The sequence below is a fragment of the Phalacrocorax aristotelis genome, chromosome 9 (genome assembly GCF_949628215.1).
Source record: "Phalacrocorax aristotelis chromosome 9, bGulAri2.1, whole genome shotgun sequence".
In the NCBI taxonomy this organism is placed as follows: domain Eukaryota; kingdom Metazoa; phylum Chordata; class Aves; order Suliformes; family Phalacrocoracidae; genus Phalacrocorax; species Phalacrocorax aristotelis.
In genome coordinates, this window is record NC_134284.1 from 2,199,499 (window position 1) to 2,216,042 (window position 16,544).

The window sequence follows — 16,544 nt, forward strand, 5'->3', positions numbered from 1 at the left end:
CCCCTCAACTAAACCCCTGTAGTTTCAGTATAGAACAGAGTTAATAAATAATCTGTATTTACAATCTTAGTCACGAAGACTTGTAACAATGATTAGGCAGATAGTCTTGACGCATTTCTTGTTGTTTTAATCAATAACCCCTCAGTCGTAACATCAAGAATATGTAATAATAAATAGTCTACAATTTCAGTATTTTATCTACAGGCCCCTTCCCCTCCCCTCCCAAGCAGTGAGGGGTTTAAAGCATCTATGGCATGTAGAAAAGGAATGTTTTCATTACTGTTGTTTTTGTGCCTTTTTAACCATAGAAAGTGAAAGCACATGCTGGTTTTCTGAAGGACAGCACAGTGCTAGCTGAGATAGCGGTGCTTTCTGGCACCATATCTGAAATAAAACATTTTAAAAAAAGGTAAGATCTGCATCTAATCAGGAAAAAACTGAATCTAATTGTACATCCCAGTTCCCCCAAAGCTGATGTGATCCAGTGTGCCATTTTTATCCTCTTCCCTCTCCCACCGTGGAAATCAGTTTTAGGATATCTGTTTTGTCCTGTGTATTAGAGCAGCTGATCTAGCTCACCACAAATAGAGTAAAAAGCTGTGTTTCCATCTGAAATAAGACATATAAAATAATAATTTCTCCAAGAGTAAATGGATGTAAACCAAGGTAGCACAGCCCTCATTAAGAAAATTCCTCTCCCCCATAAAGAAAAATAGAGACTTAAGAGCTCACCCTCCCACCCAAAACCCTTTTTCCCCACACAATGAAAGGTCTTCAGTTTAAGTAGTCCACAGCACATCCAAAGATGTTCGTTTTACAAAATGCTACTCCATGGGACCTCCAGTTAGGGAGGCAGTGACACTGCACTGTGATAAACAGCAAACAAATCCCTTTCCTACTGAAAGAAGTGTTCTTGTTCAGTGAAGACAATTCTCATTTGCAAGACACATTGTTTCCTTCCACTTCAGCAGAGGTCAGATACCAAGTATGTTCTCACTGCCATTCTCTCAAAAGCATTCTCTTGAGGCAGGTCATGCGTTTTGAGTCCACATTTATACAGAAAGAATAAAGGAAGGAATAATATAATGGTCCCAGGATTTGTAAGGCTAAATGTTTCAGAAGGTGCAATACCAGCATTTTTAAATAGTCTCTGGATCCAATAACCTTGTTATTATGGATCTGTGGAAAAAATAAAAAATTAAGATATTTAAATATTTCTGTGTATTATATATGATTATGTCTAAGACATTAATCCCTAGAGACATTTGTAAAAAAACCCGAAAGTGCTTTGGTACTTTCCTGAGTTAGACTTCAGAACCTAGTCTATATAACCATTACATAAAGAAGTCACAATTTAAGACTAGTGCACCTGGAACTAGTCATAGGTGCTTACCCCTACTAAACTGTAAGACTGCAATATATGGACAAGCTTCTACTTTGATTGCTTTTAAGCAAATCAGTTTGTGGTTTCTTTTTTTTTTTTGCACATCAGAGGCTAATCTCTTTCTTGCTAAAGTCAATATTTTGCATTTTCACATTGGACTTTGTCAGTTATATTGATTCATTCTAGTCAGCATTCTAGAGGAGATTCAAGATACTTTTAATATCTGGAACTTAAGAGGGATTTCTGATACTTTGAAATAACGGGCTATAAGCACACTTTAAACTCTTCACAGTTAAAACTTTTAAATGTATAAAATTTATCAAGAAGTTCTTCTGTTTCTGCCTGCAGTATTCACTTGAGATCAAACCATGAAAGATCATGGATGAACTCTCCCTCTTAGATCTTGTTTCTTCACCCATTCTATTTTTCTTGAAAGCAGCTTTCTTGAACCAGTTCATTTATATAGGATCTGTTACATACACAATGTCTTCCTTACCTCTGCATTCATATTTAAGATCCGAGAAGAACACCATTTCTTGAGAGAAGACAAATAATCCTAGCCGGCCGCCAGCATAGGTTTTATCGTAGATTGGTCCTGAGTCTGCCATGATTTTCTTCCCTTCATACATTACAACCCTAAAAGGGACAATAGGTCAGCCATCTTTGACAAGCTTCTGCTAGGCTCATCTTTACAGACATCCACTTCTCTTGTGATAATTGCTTAAGATAAAAGGATTACGCTCACCTGATGTAACCAGTCTTTGGTCTATGGCTAAGACGCCATCTGTATGCAGTGAAGTCTTTCCAGCCTATGTGACGAGGGTCATGCCACAAAGTTCTCACCTATGAAAGAATATTTTTTTTATTAACCAAAGGCCTCAGATAACAGCTATTACTTTGACATGAAGGTGCCTTAATCATTTTGACTAGTTAAGCCTTAAAGTAAATCATTAGGCTCTTGAAGTCAACTGCATTTAAATTTACTTTTAAATATGTAAATAGGAAACTACTCCCCAATTCCAGAAACAACAGATTCACTGCTGCTGGAAAGCCTGTCTGCAGCATGCAATCCTGTTTTATTGTACAGTATTTTGCATGATTGGGGATAATTACAAAGTTATTGGTCTTTGCCAAGAAGACTATGCTATTCTGATCAGCATGCACACACCCCCCCTGTAAGCGTTCAACTTGTTGGAAGAACAGCCTGCCTTACAGTGCAGAAGAGCAGTTATCAAAGTGCATCTCTTACCTGGCCAGGAGTGTTGCCTGTGTGCCACAGAGCATTACGAAGGTGTTCTCCTGGACCGGTGGTGGAATTCACAACTTTGATGGAGAGGCCTGAGTAGCCTTGAGCTTTGGTTGGCGTTGAGTCCCAGTAGGACTGGGTGATCTGTTTCCACATGACAACATAGAAGCGACTGCTAGATTGGTAGCCAAACACAAAGCCAGCATAATCATCATCCCTTTCTGTATTGATGAAGAAGGTGCCACTGAAGTCCACAGCATTGAATTCATCAAAACCTATGCGGGTATTAAAAGAGCAAGTTTTAGGCACTGTTCTTTTACAATTCTTGAACAATTCCGTAATAGTTTCTCAGGCTCTCCTCCTCCCCACACCCCCCAACCACAAGACAACCAACAGCATAATGCTTGTTACAGTTAACATTTTCCCTTACCAACTGCAAGGCCAGGGTCACAGTTGACTGTCTGAACCAGCTCTTTACCCTGGTGACGAACAACCCAGTTTGGATCATTTTGGGATGTTCCTTTGGGATCCAGGGGAATCATCTGAAATTTTCGGAAGTCAGTCTCACTGATGTCCACATTTTCAGGGCAGATATCATCAATGTCTGGCACACTGTCTTGGTCAAAGTCATCTTTGCAAGCATCTCCACGTCCATCACCTGCAGGAGAGAAGTAATTTCACCATTATATCACCATTGTGTTTGCTTTCAAGTCTTACAACTTGGGTTGAAATCTTAATTGCAGATGTCTGCCAGCAGTACCTGAGCAGTCAGACACTACAGAAGCCACAACAGCTACTGTATAAATGCCTTTTCACCCAGTGACTTAGGAATAAGTTGGACACGTGGTCATTTTCACATTGCTCCTTACTCCTGAGGAGCACTGTAACAGTACAGATATTCTATCTTTTTGTTACTTGGAGGTTTTGTCCAAAAATATAGCACCAAACTATTGGAAGATACTCTTGAAGTAATACTATGATACTGGCCATCTTACCATCAGAATCAGCTTGATCAGGGTTGGCAACCAATCTGCAGTTATCTTTGTCATCAGGGATACCATCATTATCATCATCGTGGTCACAGGCGTCACCTTTTCCATCCTTGTCATGGTCTGCTTGATTGGCATTGGGCACATAGGGGCAGTTATCAAGATTATTTTGATGGCCGTCTTCATCTATGTCCTGGTTGTTGTCACACTGATCACCTATGCGGTCAGAATCAGCATCTTCCTAAGAAAAGGAAAAAATAAAAGAATGTTATAAAAAGCCACTTAAAGGCTGAAATAGGAGTCTTAATAGCTAGAATTAACTGGGATTTCTGTTTGCTTTAGCAGGAGTAAAGATGGATGTAGTGAGGTATTAGGATTAATATATGCTTAAAGCTGCCTGTGCTAACTGCTTTTGGGCTGCTTTAGTGTTGCCCTGGTTTTAATTCGAAGCCACAGCAGCAGAAAGCTGTGTGGTCATCAGCTTCTCTTCTCCCTTTCTCCACGTGACTCTTCTGTCACTAGTCTACCATACTGAACACCTTTACCTCCCACCTTCTCTGGCAGGTCCCTGGTTCTAAGGGCCAGATAAGTGTGGGAATACTCTCTACCTAGCCAGTAGAGATTGTAACATCAAAACATAGCCTAACAAGTCTCAGTTTTACAGCTTCCACACCATATCATAAGGGTTTTTTTATGATAAAAGCCTATAATACTCTTCATGCCCTCTGACTCAGTCAAGACTATTATTCCCTTAGTGCTCAAAGACTGCATGAACTGCTGTGCTTGCTGATCACATATTTTAGCCAGTAATTTGCTTAGTCAGCTCTTGAAATAAGGAAAAAAAATCCAGTCGTCCATGAGGCTGTCTCAAGGTTTAGTCTAGTCTTGTCAACATCAGTGTGTGACCTTGGTGTTCATGTAGACAGAAAGCATACCACACAGTTTGAATAGCTACTCATTCTGCCATTTGAAGTCTACACGGTTTCTTGACAAAATTGATTAGAAGCATTTGAAAAACCATTAGAGTCTTATATTAATATGTTTCAAAGTGTTAAGAAAAACGTTGCCTGAAAGTATCTTCAGTTTTCCACCCTTAGGTGGCAAAGTAGTAAAGCAAACAAAGACTAAGACATTTTATATTATCTGTTTGAATCCTTCAAGTAACCCTGCTTTTAGGCTACATGAGTATACTATGCTAGATTCCACTGATTTGCAACAGCTTTTCTAAGCCTTCAGACATTCCAGTTATGTCCCTGAAGCTATTCAACTTAGACTTACACTTGACAGGATGGCACAGGCTTTATTTACTTCTGCCTTCAAACATTCTGGAACTAGTAAGTTGTGTGAGAGGCTGGATGTACCTAGATTTTTAAGGGCAATTTTAAAGAGTGTCAGAAGGTACTTTTTCCTTCAAGAAAAGCAACCTGTGCTGCCTTCAGCTTACTGGTAGAAAAGTTACTGTTGACATGCAGCCATTTCAAACTTAAGGACAAAGTTTGAAGAGTGACTTTGTGTTTAAGTGACCACAGCACTAGCGGCTATAAAGAAGGTAGTTCCTACCTGCCTAGATTTCATACAGTGCTCCCAGGAATTCCATGTCCTCACTATGAGGATGACCACTGACAAAACTACAAAATGTAAACATTTCTAAGAGACAAGTACACACAGTAGTCTCCCAGATCTTCACTAGAGTTTCTTTTCAGAAATTACTAGCAGCTGTTTGAACTGTGAGGGCATGTTGATAAAGGCACCATTTGGCAGATTAATAAGAATAGTTTGTGGCAAGCCAAATTTAAGCTGTAACTTCTTGTTTGAGAATTTTTTTGCAATACACAACATACTATACTTTTTTTATAATACCAGTCTTCTATTTATATAATGCAAGTCCCCTACCTGGTCAGGATTGTGTTCCAGCGGACAGTTATCACACTGATCTCCAACACCATCCAAGTCTGTATCTCTCTGGTCTACATTGTAGACATATTGGCAGTTGTCCCTTTCATTAAGGACCCCTGCAAAATTAAGGAGAGTTCATGAATGAAAATCAGACATGTAAATGCTGCAAAGGACCGTATGAAGCCACCACATGCTTCTTTATGTGTTTCTGAAAGCATTTTGAGCAGCATTTGAAAGCTTTGAAACTTGACTCATCACTAGCTCTGCCACACACTTCTGTTCTTACTGCCTGCAAGAGTAGAGCTAGAGTTTAACTGTGCCAAAATGTGTGTATTTCAAAGCAGATTCCCATTATCTGTAACAGTTACTTCAGTAGTCTTCATGTCCTGAAACAACCAGAGGAGAACTTTTGTGTGTTCAGGGATGAAAATCTAGTAGTCAGTGGTACATTGGGTATATCCGATCAATCTGTGTCTAGAAAACCATCTAAAGGAGCCACCTACCATCTCCATCAATATCCACTGCACATGCATCTCCTTCTCCATTGTTGTCAGTGTCAGTTTGATCAGGATTGTGATTATAGGGGCAGTTATCACAGCGGTCTCCAACATCATCCCTGTCATAATCGTACTGCTGGGGGTTGTAGATGAATGGACAGTTGTCCTGCAAGAGCAAGAAAAGTCATGATTTAAAAAGAGTCAAATTAAAGCTTTAACCAGATTCTGCTTATGCTTGTACTGCTGTATGAAGGCAAAAATGAAAGGCAGGGAAACAGTTAAAACTGGAATGCTTCAATCTGTAAACACCCCGTTGCTTGCATGAGTATGGGAATGGCTGAATAAAAGTGAAGATTCACTTCCAAAGCTCAGCCAGCTGCAGAAAGTTTGTCTGCATGGTTACGCATATTTAAAGGTTCCTAGGATAGCTGTCAGTGCCAGTAATTTCCTGTGGTCCTCAAGATTAAGGTCAGAAGCTAGACCCCAGCCTTTGGAAGGGGAACAGCAGAGCTACATTCTCAAAGGCTGTTCTTTTGTGTTGTCTTACCCGGTCATCAGGAATACCATCATCATCATCATCGCTGTCACAGGCATCACCAATCCCATCCTTGTCATAGTCTTCCTGCCCAGAGTTGGGCAGATTAGGGCAGTTATCCTAGGAAGGAAAAAGTATATAGATTGTTTACTCCTGGCATGATTACAACAAAGGTTTTAGCAGGTAAGATCTAATCGTTAGACAAAAATTATAATACCTCAATCAGGTAGGTGTTATCTTACTGTAATTCTCTCCATTTTAGCTAGTCATTACTGTGGGGGTAAGTCTTAGAAAGCTAGAGGTCAAATACTTTTTAAAACAAATGATTTGGCTGCTTTTGAGAGTCTTACTCATTTTCTTCCCCTGGAGATAAATATTTGTCAGAGCAAAGCTGATTTAGGTGTAGCCTAAACTAGAGTCTTCCTAGAACATTTATAACAAACATTTATAATTGTGTCAGGCTTCATTTTTTCCCTCTATATTGCAGGAATATCTAAAGCAACAGCAAAAGCAACCTAGCAATACCTTGGCAATGATAACCCTACACAAATTTTTTTTACCACTTTTTTTTGCAGACAGGATAGTTTAATAGCTCTAACTAGATAGAAGTTTGCTTTATACCTCAAACCTAACATGTTTTGTATATTTCTCAGACAGACAGGCTGTTACAACAGTAGAAGGGAAAACAGGATAAACTTACTTTTTTACAGTGGTAAGTGGCATTGGCAACACAAACAAGGTTCTCATTTGGCCATCCATCCAAGTCAGTGTCTTCTCCACAGATTATGCCATTGCCAGCATAGCCTGGTTTACATTCACAGCGATACATGGGGTCACTGAAGTGGCCAAGGTAATTACATTTGGCATTCTTGTTGCAGTCATGTGTTCCATCTGTGCAGGGATTACGTGGCTTGCAGACCTAGAGACCACGGAGAAATTAAATCCACTGGAAACATCTTTTTACCCTCCATTTTTCCCCAGAGATTTAAATAAAACATAGGGAGGACATGCTTGTTTTGATCAGAGATCTTTCAAACAGAGAAAAGCCTCATACATTAGTTTCTTCTACTCCCCAACTGCAGTAGCAGTCTTAGCACTAATTATTTTTCTTGTTCAAGCCTTGTTTATTTTCAAATGGAACCAAGCACTAAAATATCTAAGGCACATACTGTTGGATCATAAATGAACACTGATTAAGTTACTCTCCTAAAATTATGTATAGCGTCTGAACCCTCCATGGCTGAGGAGGACAGTGATTTTTAAAACTCATTTTGAGCTCCAGTAGAAACTGCTGAATGCTCCTCTTGTTCCAAATCAGAAAAGGATGTTTTATTAAATGTAACAAATCCTTTTTCCCCAAAATGCATAGGTGGTTTTTGTTGTTTAAAAACTGAGATTTCATAACCCAGAACAATTCTCAAGATGACAATACCTGTTTGTTAGCCATGGCATCCTCAACACTGCGACCAAATGGCTGTGAACCAGTGAAACGTGGTGGACATGGCAGACAGTTGTAGCCGGGTTCAGTGTTCTCACACCTGTGCACTCCATTGAAGACAAAGCAGGCATCTTGAACCTCTTTGCACTGAAATAAGAGTTTGAGATGGAGGAGAACAACAGTTAGTGTTATAACAACCAGGATTTTATTCTCCCTTCCCATTTTCTGTCACTCCCTGTCAAAGAGCAAATGCTAGTCTTCTTACCTCATCAATATCTTGGCAGTGAACACCATCACCATGGTAGCCAGCAGGACAGGTGCCACACTTCCAGGAACCATCAGGGGAGCTGGTACATGTAGTCCCTGCAAAGCAGGGATTAGACAGGCACCCATCTGAGAAACAAACCAGAAAGACAAGTTAAGACAAGGGACACTTACCATGCTGCTGCAGTACTGTATTTGGCCGATATGCTGGTTTAAACTTCTAGCACCTGTGTTGTACAGACTTATGTCAGATTTTTTAATCAGTGTTTAAGATTGTCTGCAACCTCCAGATGTTTATGGGAGAATGGTTACTCACCAATTGGACAGTCCTGTTTATTGCAGACCTGAGTCCCTCTGGCTTCACCTACACAAGTCTTCCCACCGTACTGTGGCTCAGGATTATTGCAGAGACGGCTACGTTTTTGAAGTCCTCCTCCACATGTCACTGTGCAAGCATCCCATGGAGACCATGGTCCCCAATTGCCATTAACTAAAGGGAGACAGAATTTAGAAGTGTGTAGCTTGAAATTCAGTGGTAGAACTAGTTTCTACCTGACTCAGGACTTTCATAGTGACAGCACTTCAGAAATTATTCAGACATAAGTGACAGAACTAATGGACTCCATGGAAGAGCCATGGAAAACAGTTCAGTTTCATCTAAAACTAACCTGTGATATTTTACCTAGCCCACCTCTAAGTTTAAAGAGAAGGGATTACTTCAACTAGATTACAGAGCAACTACTCAAGAAGTTCACCATTTAAGCTACCAAATAGTAGTTACCACCTGGACACACTTACTTGGGCAAGGATCTTTCTGGCAGGGTTTGTTTTCTCTTGCCTCACCCTCACAAGGTTTGCCATTCAGTTGTGGTACTGGAGAATTGCAGAGACGAATTCTAGTGATGATGCCCGTGCCACAAGTGACAGAACACGATGACCATGGTGACCAGTGACTCCAGCCACCATCCTGTTTAACTACAAGAAAGAGATGTCTATTAGATTTTCTGAAGAACAGACTCCAGCTACACAGCACTTCGGACACAGCCAGTACCAGAACTGTACCAGAGACTCCATATACATGGATAGCCTCAGCACCGTCACAGATCAAGTTGGTTTGTCATTGGAGAAGTTGCATACCTAAACCAGCCTCAAATTTTGCCCTGGGAGCAGTGCCCAAACATGCTTATTTACTGCATTAACCGCCTGCTCTCTTTTACCTGATACACTTAAGTCCTTAAAGCTAGAAGCCAGTGATCCATCCCAGCAAGAGCTACATGGTAATCTTTGCTGTTAACATTAAGCCAATAAAAGCAGTCTGTGTTTTATTACCAGTATGAGTAGATTAAGTACTTACATCTCTTATCACACTCTTGAAGGTGGCAAGTCCGAGTCTGTACAGAAGATCCTTCACAGCGGTTATTGAGACTGTCACAGGACCGCCCTCTCTGCTGAATCCCATTCCCACAGGTCACAGAACATGAAGTCCATTCAGACCAAGGAGACCATCCATCATCTGCATAGTCGCTAGCTGCAGAGGGATACAGCTCTAAATAAGACTCCCGGTATGTGGTTTTTACAGTCTTTTCTCCCACCCCTCTCTCCACAAAAAAGGACACAACTGTCCTCAAAAGCCGCATGCATCTTCCTTTCTTGTACAAGATAAGAGCCATAAACTCAAATGTTTCAGTGCTCACATGCATCACCAAAGTGATTAACCTCAAAGAGGCATCAGGTCAACCTTACTCCAGTGGTGCAGTGTTCTATCCAGTTGTGGTATACTTTAGAGCAGTATGCATCTAGCTAGATGCAGCCAACTACAACAGAAGTTGAAGGTGTTAGGTACTTACGCCAACATCGGGGGCAGCACTCCCCATCAGGCACAGTGGCATTGGAACAAGGCATGAGAGGACAGGACACTTTCCGACATATAGTGGCAGAGTTCTATGAGGAATTGTGACAATTGCAATAAGCAAGTGGAATACAAACAATGTCTGAGTCTGGTTAAATCCTAAAGAGATCTTTCCTGCAGAACTTAAAGACTGAATAGCACATCTAAAGCAAAGACCCTTGCATTTAGAACTAATACAACCTAAGGGTAGTCCCAGGTATTTTTAGTCAAATTTCATCTTGTTCCCATTCTCACCTGTTATTTTTTAGTCACGAGCAGAAGTATTTTGGTTTTGCAGGAGCTGATCAAGAGTAGCTACCAGATTCTGGCTACAGTAAGAGACTACCACGTGATACCTAAAGTATAAGGCCAGACTTCAAGGGAATGAAACAAGAATGAGAAGCCAACTTTCTTTTCAGTTAATATGGACTTAAGCTGATTATATGGTAAAGATAAAATGAGTTTAGTGGACTCTGCTCAAGAGCCATGAACTCTATAACTTGTACTTAGAGGTCTTTGATCTTTAAGCCAAGCAGGCAGGGTAAGAACACCCACCCCCAACCTCAATGAGAGCTAAAGGGCAGCCTGTAGTTTTGCTTCTTGAAGGTAGCAGCTTGGTCAGAAGAATGCTCTCATGATTGCTGTTTTTAATCTCCCTGAGCAAACTACTACATTAAGGTAATTACAGCTAACATTGAGTAAGAGGGTTGGTAAAAAGAGGCAAATGCCGAAGTCACAGTATCATCTGCTGACTACAAGACAAAAGATATAGAGATGTGTAGAAGCAGGTGTAGAACTTGGTGAGATGCCTTGGGTTGCATGTGTACAAATACTCAGCCTTTAGTTTCTAAACAGCAGCAGGCTAGTTAACCTGCTCTTTGGTAGACTGGTACTCCAAGATGCTTTTGCTAAGGTATACATACAGTTAAAGGGAACAAGCAAAGAGTTTAGAGAAACTGAAACTGTATGTTTTGGTGTACTTTTACAACATTCCACAGAAGGGGGAACACAAAGCATAAATATCTTCCCAGGTAATCCTGGGATTTAAACAGCTAAACTGAAATCCAGAAGGGATTGCTGTTCCATTAATCTGTAACAGCTAATAGGACAGAGCTAGAAGCATTTGTTAGATAAACACCCCTAGGTTTGTCGAGAGCCTTTACTGAGTACTAGAATGTCTTTTCCTACTGAGCCAACAGGACATTCAGCAAGAACAGAAGGTGGATCTAAAGTATTCCAGAGAGCAAAGCTGATCGAAGTCAGTGTCAATAGAACAAATTTATAGTACTAGTTTACTCATTGGCTTTTTTAAAGAACACAGGCATTCCCCAAATTAAGGGACTAAAAGTGTGCTAACAGCTGTATCAGAGTCATGTTTTGTATAATTTTCTAAACTACTGCTATTGTAACACTGTATGAAAGCTTCCATTATACCAGATGTCTATAGAAGGATGAAATAAACTGAATACTGCTGGCTATTTTAGTATGTCCAGTTCTGTAGGATTCACTCTTTCTAAACAAAGAATGTCATTTAGAAATATCTGTTAATTTCAACTCATGAATTTATATACAGAGGATTTATGAATGTGAAGAATATTACCTGGCAGGTACATTCAGTGCAGCTGTCAATAGTCCACTCTTCTTTATTTTTGTGCAAGATTCCATTATGAATGCATACTCCAGGAGTGATCTGGACCACTTTGGCAATGAGTTCATTTTCTTCAGTCTTGCAGGGGGAGGCAGGGGAGAGAAGCAGAGAGAAGATATTTAGAAGTTAATAGAGAAAACATACTTTTCCACAAAAGGAAGGCATAAAGTTATTACTTTTTATCCAGGCTCTCTAATGACAGGTTATAATTCATCCACTAAGTGCCAGTTAATGAAAAGTACCATGAATTTAACCAACACTCACCACTTTGCGAACTCTGTCTTGAAGTGTTGTAACCATGGACCGGAGCCCTTGCAGTTCCACAAACATATTTGTTAGTTCATCACAGGAAAAACCACAGACTGCTTGGATGTCCTTTGTTTTATGGCCGATATAATTAGTGCGGATAGCTGGGCTGGAGCCATTGATGGGGTTGTCCAAAGTAATGATTGCACTAGTGGCTAAGAGACAAAAACACACATGAAGTGAATGCATTTTTTACCACGTGCATTTATCATTCCAGGGTAACACCTGCTAAACAGCTGACACCAGATTCATTAGAGTGCCTGCAGAAATATAATCTTATTTCTTATGCAATGCGGATCTGCATTTCAGCATACTTCCGAGTTCTGTTTCAACTTGTCTTTCTAATGTAATGAGGAATCTTATTTTTAATAGGTCATTGGATTCAGAAGATTGCAAACTTACAGCTGGAGCAGCCTTTGTTCCTCAGGATAGTTTCCAGAGTTGTTCCAAACACAAACCGCACATTCTGCAGCAGTCCCTGTGGACAGAGGAAGAATTACAGCTACTTGCAGCAACTGCAAGGGAAAGAAGTACAATATACATGGAGAGAGCCTGTCGGCACCTAAGGTCATATAAGATCATTAAGAGTAATTTCATGACAGATGGCAAAGTGAAACATGTTGCTTCATTCTCCTTAATAATAACAAGCCCTGCTTCCTAACATTCTCATCCTTGACCACAAGGAAACTGGCAACTCTCCAGGCAGGAAGAAAAAATCTCCATGAATTTCTGAACCTCGTATAAGCAGCTAGGCAATGAAGCTACAACTACCTGGTCAGAAGCTTCTGTGCCGCTTTATTGCTGCAGAAAGTTCTATCCCTGCAAGTCTAATGCTTCACCCTTCAAACTCCATTGTTAAAGTTTAGTGGATTGAGAGGTGGTCCATATTGGATGTACACAAACCAGTCAGTGGCAGAACCCTTTCTCCCTATTACCCATGTCTTTTTAGCAATTTAGGCTGGTCAAGTAGCTTATGCACCTTCAAGGCACATGACTGGAAATACCAGGCAAAAAGATAAGTGAAAGTCTTACCTGGAAATTGTCATTGACTCCCCCTTTGGCAACACGGAGCCTGGCACTGCTGGCCAGGTCCTTAGTGAAGATGTTCTGGATGGGGATGTCTAGTTCAGCATTCTCCATTTTCTCACACCCCACATATAGCTGAGCCCGGTCCTCCTGTACAAACAGGGTAATATTCTTCCAGTGTCCTGTAGCTAGCAAGGCATCCTCTACTGACACCAACTGCTGCTTGCCATCACCAGAAAGGCTCAGGTCCAGGGTGCCTGCCTTGCCATTTGATACTAAACTGAAGACATGACCAGAGCCATCTTTCTGTTCCACAGATAGTAGTGTGCCTCTACTCTTCTTGGCTTGCCGGAGAGTGGCCAGGAGGATGAAGCCCTTCTCAGCATGGATGGCATCTAATAAGTCTTGGAACTTGGAGTCAGGGACAGGAGGGATGCGACTGGCGTCTTCAATGCGATAAGCAGGGCTGGAGGATTCTGGTCCCTTCACCAGGTGCACCCCAGGTGCCCGACGCCCAGCTCCCTTCCGAATGAAACCAATGAGTTCAAAGAGATCAAAGACGCTGTTATCATCGGTCCTGGACTCTGAAGAGAGATCCAAACACATATCATGAGCAGGGAACAAGATGAGGCTGGGTAGGTACATATCTCCCAGCATTGCTTAACATACCGGCTCACAGTGCATCTCACAGGAGGTACAGCACCCCACATCAGAGCACAGACAGCGGCTCTGATGGTATGCAGTCCCACCGGGAGCTGCCCCGCAGCAGTACGTGTGCATTCCTGTGCAGGAGCCAGTCAGCACAGGAGTGCCAGGTACCTGTTGACACGCAAAGGTAGTGGCCGTTTGGCACCTCATTAGACTCTGGCAGAGGAGAAATGAACAGCAGAAGCCCAGATGCAACACTGCTATGCTAGGCTACCACAGTGAGCTTGCTTAGCCCAGCTAGGTGACAGAAAGCACGGTAGCAGCCTCTCTGTAGCACCACGAGGGCAGCCTACGGCCCCATTCCTTCCTTCATCCAGTTCCTACATCATGCTCCTCCTGTCCTCTGCCTCACACAGAGGTCGACCAGGTACACAGTCAAGTCCTGGAGTCTCTGCATGTCTAATTCTGAAGGTTACACAAATTCCACGAGAGAAAGTTTCCTGTTCCCAACTACCTGCTGCTCAGGTTAAAAAGTTTTTGTTCACGGAAAGCTTTAGAGCTCTTCACTACCGAGCACAATTTCAGCTGCCTACAGAGACAACAAGGAGGAGGTTTGCATGTTTTTTTTTTTTTTAAACCCCCCCCCCCCTTCCCCGACTGCTCCGAGCACCAGCACAGAGCTGGTCTTACCTGCCGTGCGCTTGGCCTCCGAGGCGCCGAGCACGAAGAGGAGGAGGAGGAGAACAGCCGCTTCCCCCATGGCCAAGGTCTGTCTCTGCACCAGCCTGGGGACGGGCACAAGGGAGGAGAGTCACGGCGCTGCCGTCGCACCCAGGACCCACCGCCCGGCGCGCCGGCGGCTCCCAAGGCTCTCCACGGAGGCAGCGGGGACGGGGCAGGCGCCCCCCGCCGACCGGGGCAACGGCGGGCGCCGCTTCAGCACTTACCTGCGGGGAGAGCGATCCGGGCGGGCAGCGCCGGCCTCCCGCTCCTCCGGGTACCGGCGACTAATATCCTCGGGCAGCCCCGGCGAGGGACGGATAGCGACCGGCGCGGTGGGTCCCGGTCTGCGGCGGCGATTAGCGGCGGCGGCGGCGCTGCCAGGGCACTGCGGGCGGCGGGCGCCGCGCTCGCCTTTAAAGGGCGGCTCGCATTCCTCGGGGCGCGGCGGGCCAATCAGCGGCGGCGGGGCAGGAAGCGGGAGGCGGGCGGCTCCGCGGCCGGGGGCAGCTCTCCTCAGGGGCCGCCCGGGGGGCGGGGAGGGGGACGGGCCCGCCGCCGCAGCCGCAGCCGCAGCCGCAGCCGCAGCCGCCGGCCGGGGGAGAGGGCTGCCGCCGGTCGGCGCCGCGCCCGTCCGCGCCACTTGGGGGCGCCCCACGAGCTCGTACGGCGCTTGGCGCCCAAGGCCCTGCGCCGGGCGAGACGCCGGCGGCTCCCTGTCGCCTTCCCCGCCGGCAGCGGGGGGCCGCGGCGGGGCCACTCGTCCCCCGAGCCTGCAGGCGAACCACCCCGGCACCCCTTCGCCGCCGCTCCGCGCCCGTCCCGCTGCTCGCCCTACGCCCCAGCCCTGCCCGCCGGCCCCTTGACTCGGCCCGGCGCGGAGGGGTGAGGGCGTCCCGGCCCTGCTGTCAGGGGCCGCAGCCCGCCGTAGGTGCCCGCCGGCGGGACGGAGCGGGGAGGTGTGCCCAAACCGCCGCCTCCGGCTGCCTCGCGTCGCTTAACGGAAGCAATTTTCCCTTAATTAACGCTTAATTAAAAGCTGCTCTTCCTGCCCGCTGGTGGCACGCGGGACATTGGGTCCACGAAAAGGGGAATCGCGTACAACCCTTGTTAGGTCTTTCTGTGCACGCTTGCAAGGCCGCGGCCCGGGCCCCTGGGGGAAGAGGGGCGCCTTGGCGGGCGAGGGGGGCAGGCCGGGGGAGCGGGGAGCCCGGCGCCTCCGGCCCGCGCCGCTTCCCCCTGGCACCGGAGAAGGGCGCCTGGGGGGACCCTCGGTTACCGACCTCGCTGAGGGGGTGATGAGGTGACTAACGCTGTACGGCAGCTGAGGATCTCCCGTAGCCGCTTTGTTTAATGATCAACATGACTAACGCTATTTTGGCCAGGACTTTCCCAGGTAATCCAGGTTTCAGGTAAGAGGAAAGCTTTACAGGCTAAAAAGGCAGGTTCTCGACGTCGTGTCATACTCTATGGCCAAAAGTGACTTGAGCATGTGAAATGACTCTGAAGTAATCAAATTCCAAAAATGGTTAATTCCTCTGCATTCCCCGGCCACTGCAGGCTTGGCATGTGCTCCTGTGGAAAGCTGAGTGTCAGTGAATGAGGAGGATCTCATCAGGCGATTGCGTGTGCCGTGGGGGAAAACTGGAGCGGGCTTGGCAACCCTGAGCAGTGACTGAGCTGGCCTCTGAACGCAACTGTGTAAAATGCATCAGGCAGTCGGACTGGCTAACGTGTGAGGAGGCATTGCTGCTCCACGGATTATCCCAGGAAATGCCTTGGGAAATTCTTGACCCGAAGAATGAGATAGCTGCAGAACTGTGTATATTAGGGTAAAGCCAAAATGACTGTCTGTCCTTTGAACTTAAGAGATAGAGTATACCATCAGAAGTAGGCCTTTTTATTGTATGATGATTCGTAGAAGAAAAAGGTCAAGTGTCTCAAGACAAAAATCTGAGACAGAAGAGAGCTGATGGTGATGATGGGAGCTCTGCCAGGGAAGAAAAAAAATCATTGAGAGAGCCAGCAAGAAAGGGGGCACTGACTGCTCCTACCTGGA

The 16,544-nt window shown here is 44.5% G+C and overlaps 1 protein-coding gene across 1 annotated transcript; it reads right to left on the bottom strand.

Annotated features, from left to right (window-relative positions):
- THBS1 (thrombospondin 1) lies at nt 1-14,880 on the bottom strand. Its single transcript, XM_075103204.1, has 22 exons — nt 14,713-14,880; nt 14,456-14,550; nt 13,124-13,701; nt 12,494-12,569; nt 12,050-12,246; nt 11,738-11,863; nt 10,097-10,190; nt 9,604-9,777; nt 9,048-9,224; nt 8,566-8,739; nt 8,251-8,378; nt 7,980-8,132; nt 7,248-7,466; nt 6,560-6,667; nt 6,019-6,178; nt 5,513-5,631; nt 3,626-3,860; nt 3,061-3,288; nt 2,634-2,905; nt 2,130-2,227; nt 1,881-2,020; nt 1-1,179 (listed from the first exon to the last, which is right to left on the bottom strand). The coding sequence occupies exons 2-22, from the start codon at nt 14,523-14,525 to the stop codon at nt 1,172-1,174; spliced, it is 3,534 nt and encodes a 1,177-aa protein (XP_074959305.1). The 5' UTR covers nt 14,526-14,550; nt 14,713-14,880; the 3' UTR covers nt 1-1,171.
- Between the last annotated feature and the right edge of the window lie 1,664 nt (nt 14,881-16,544).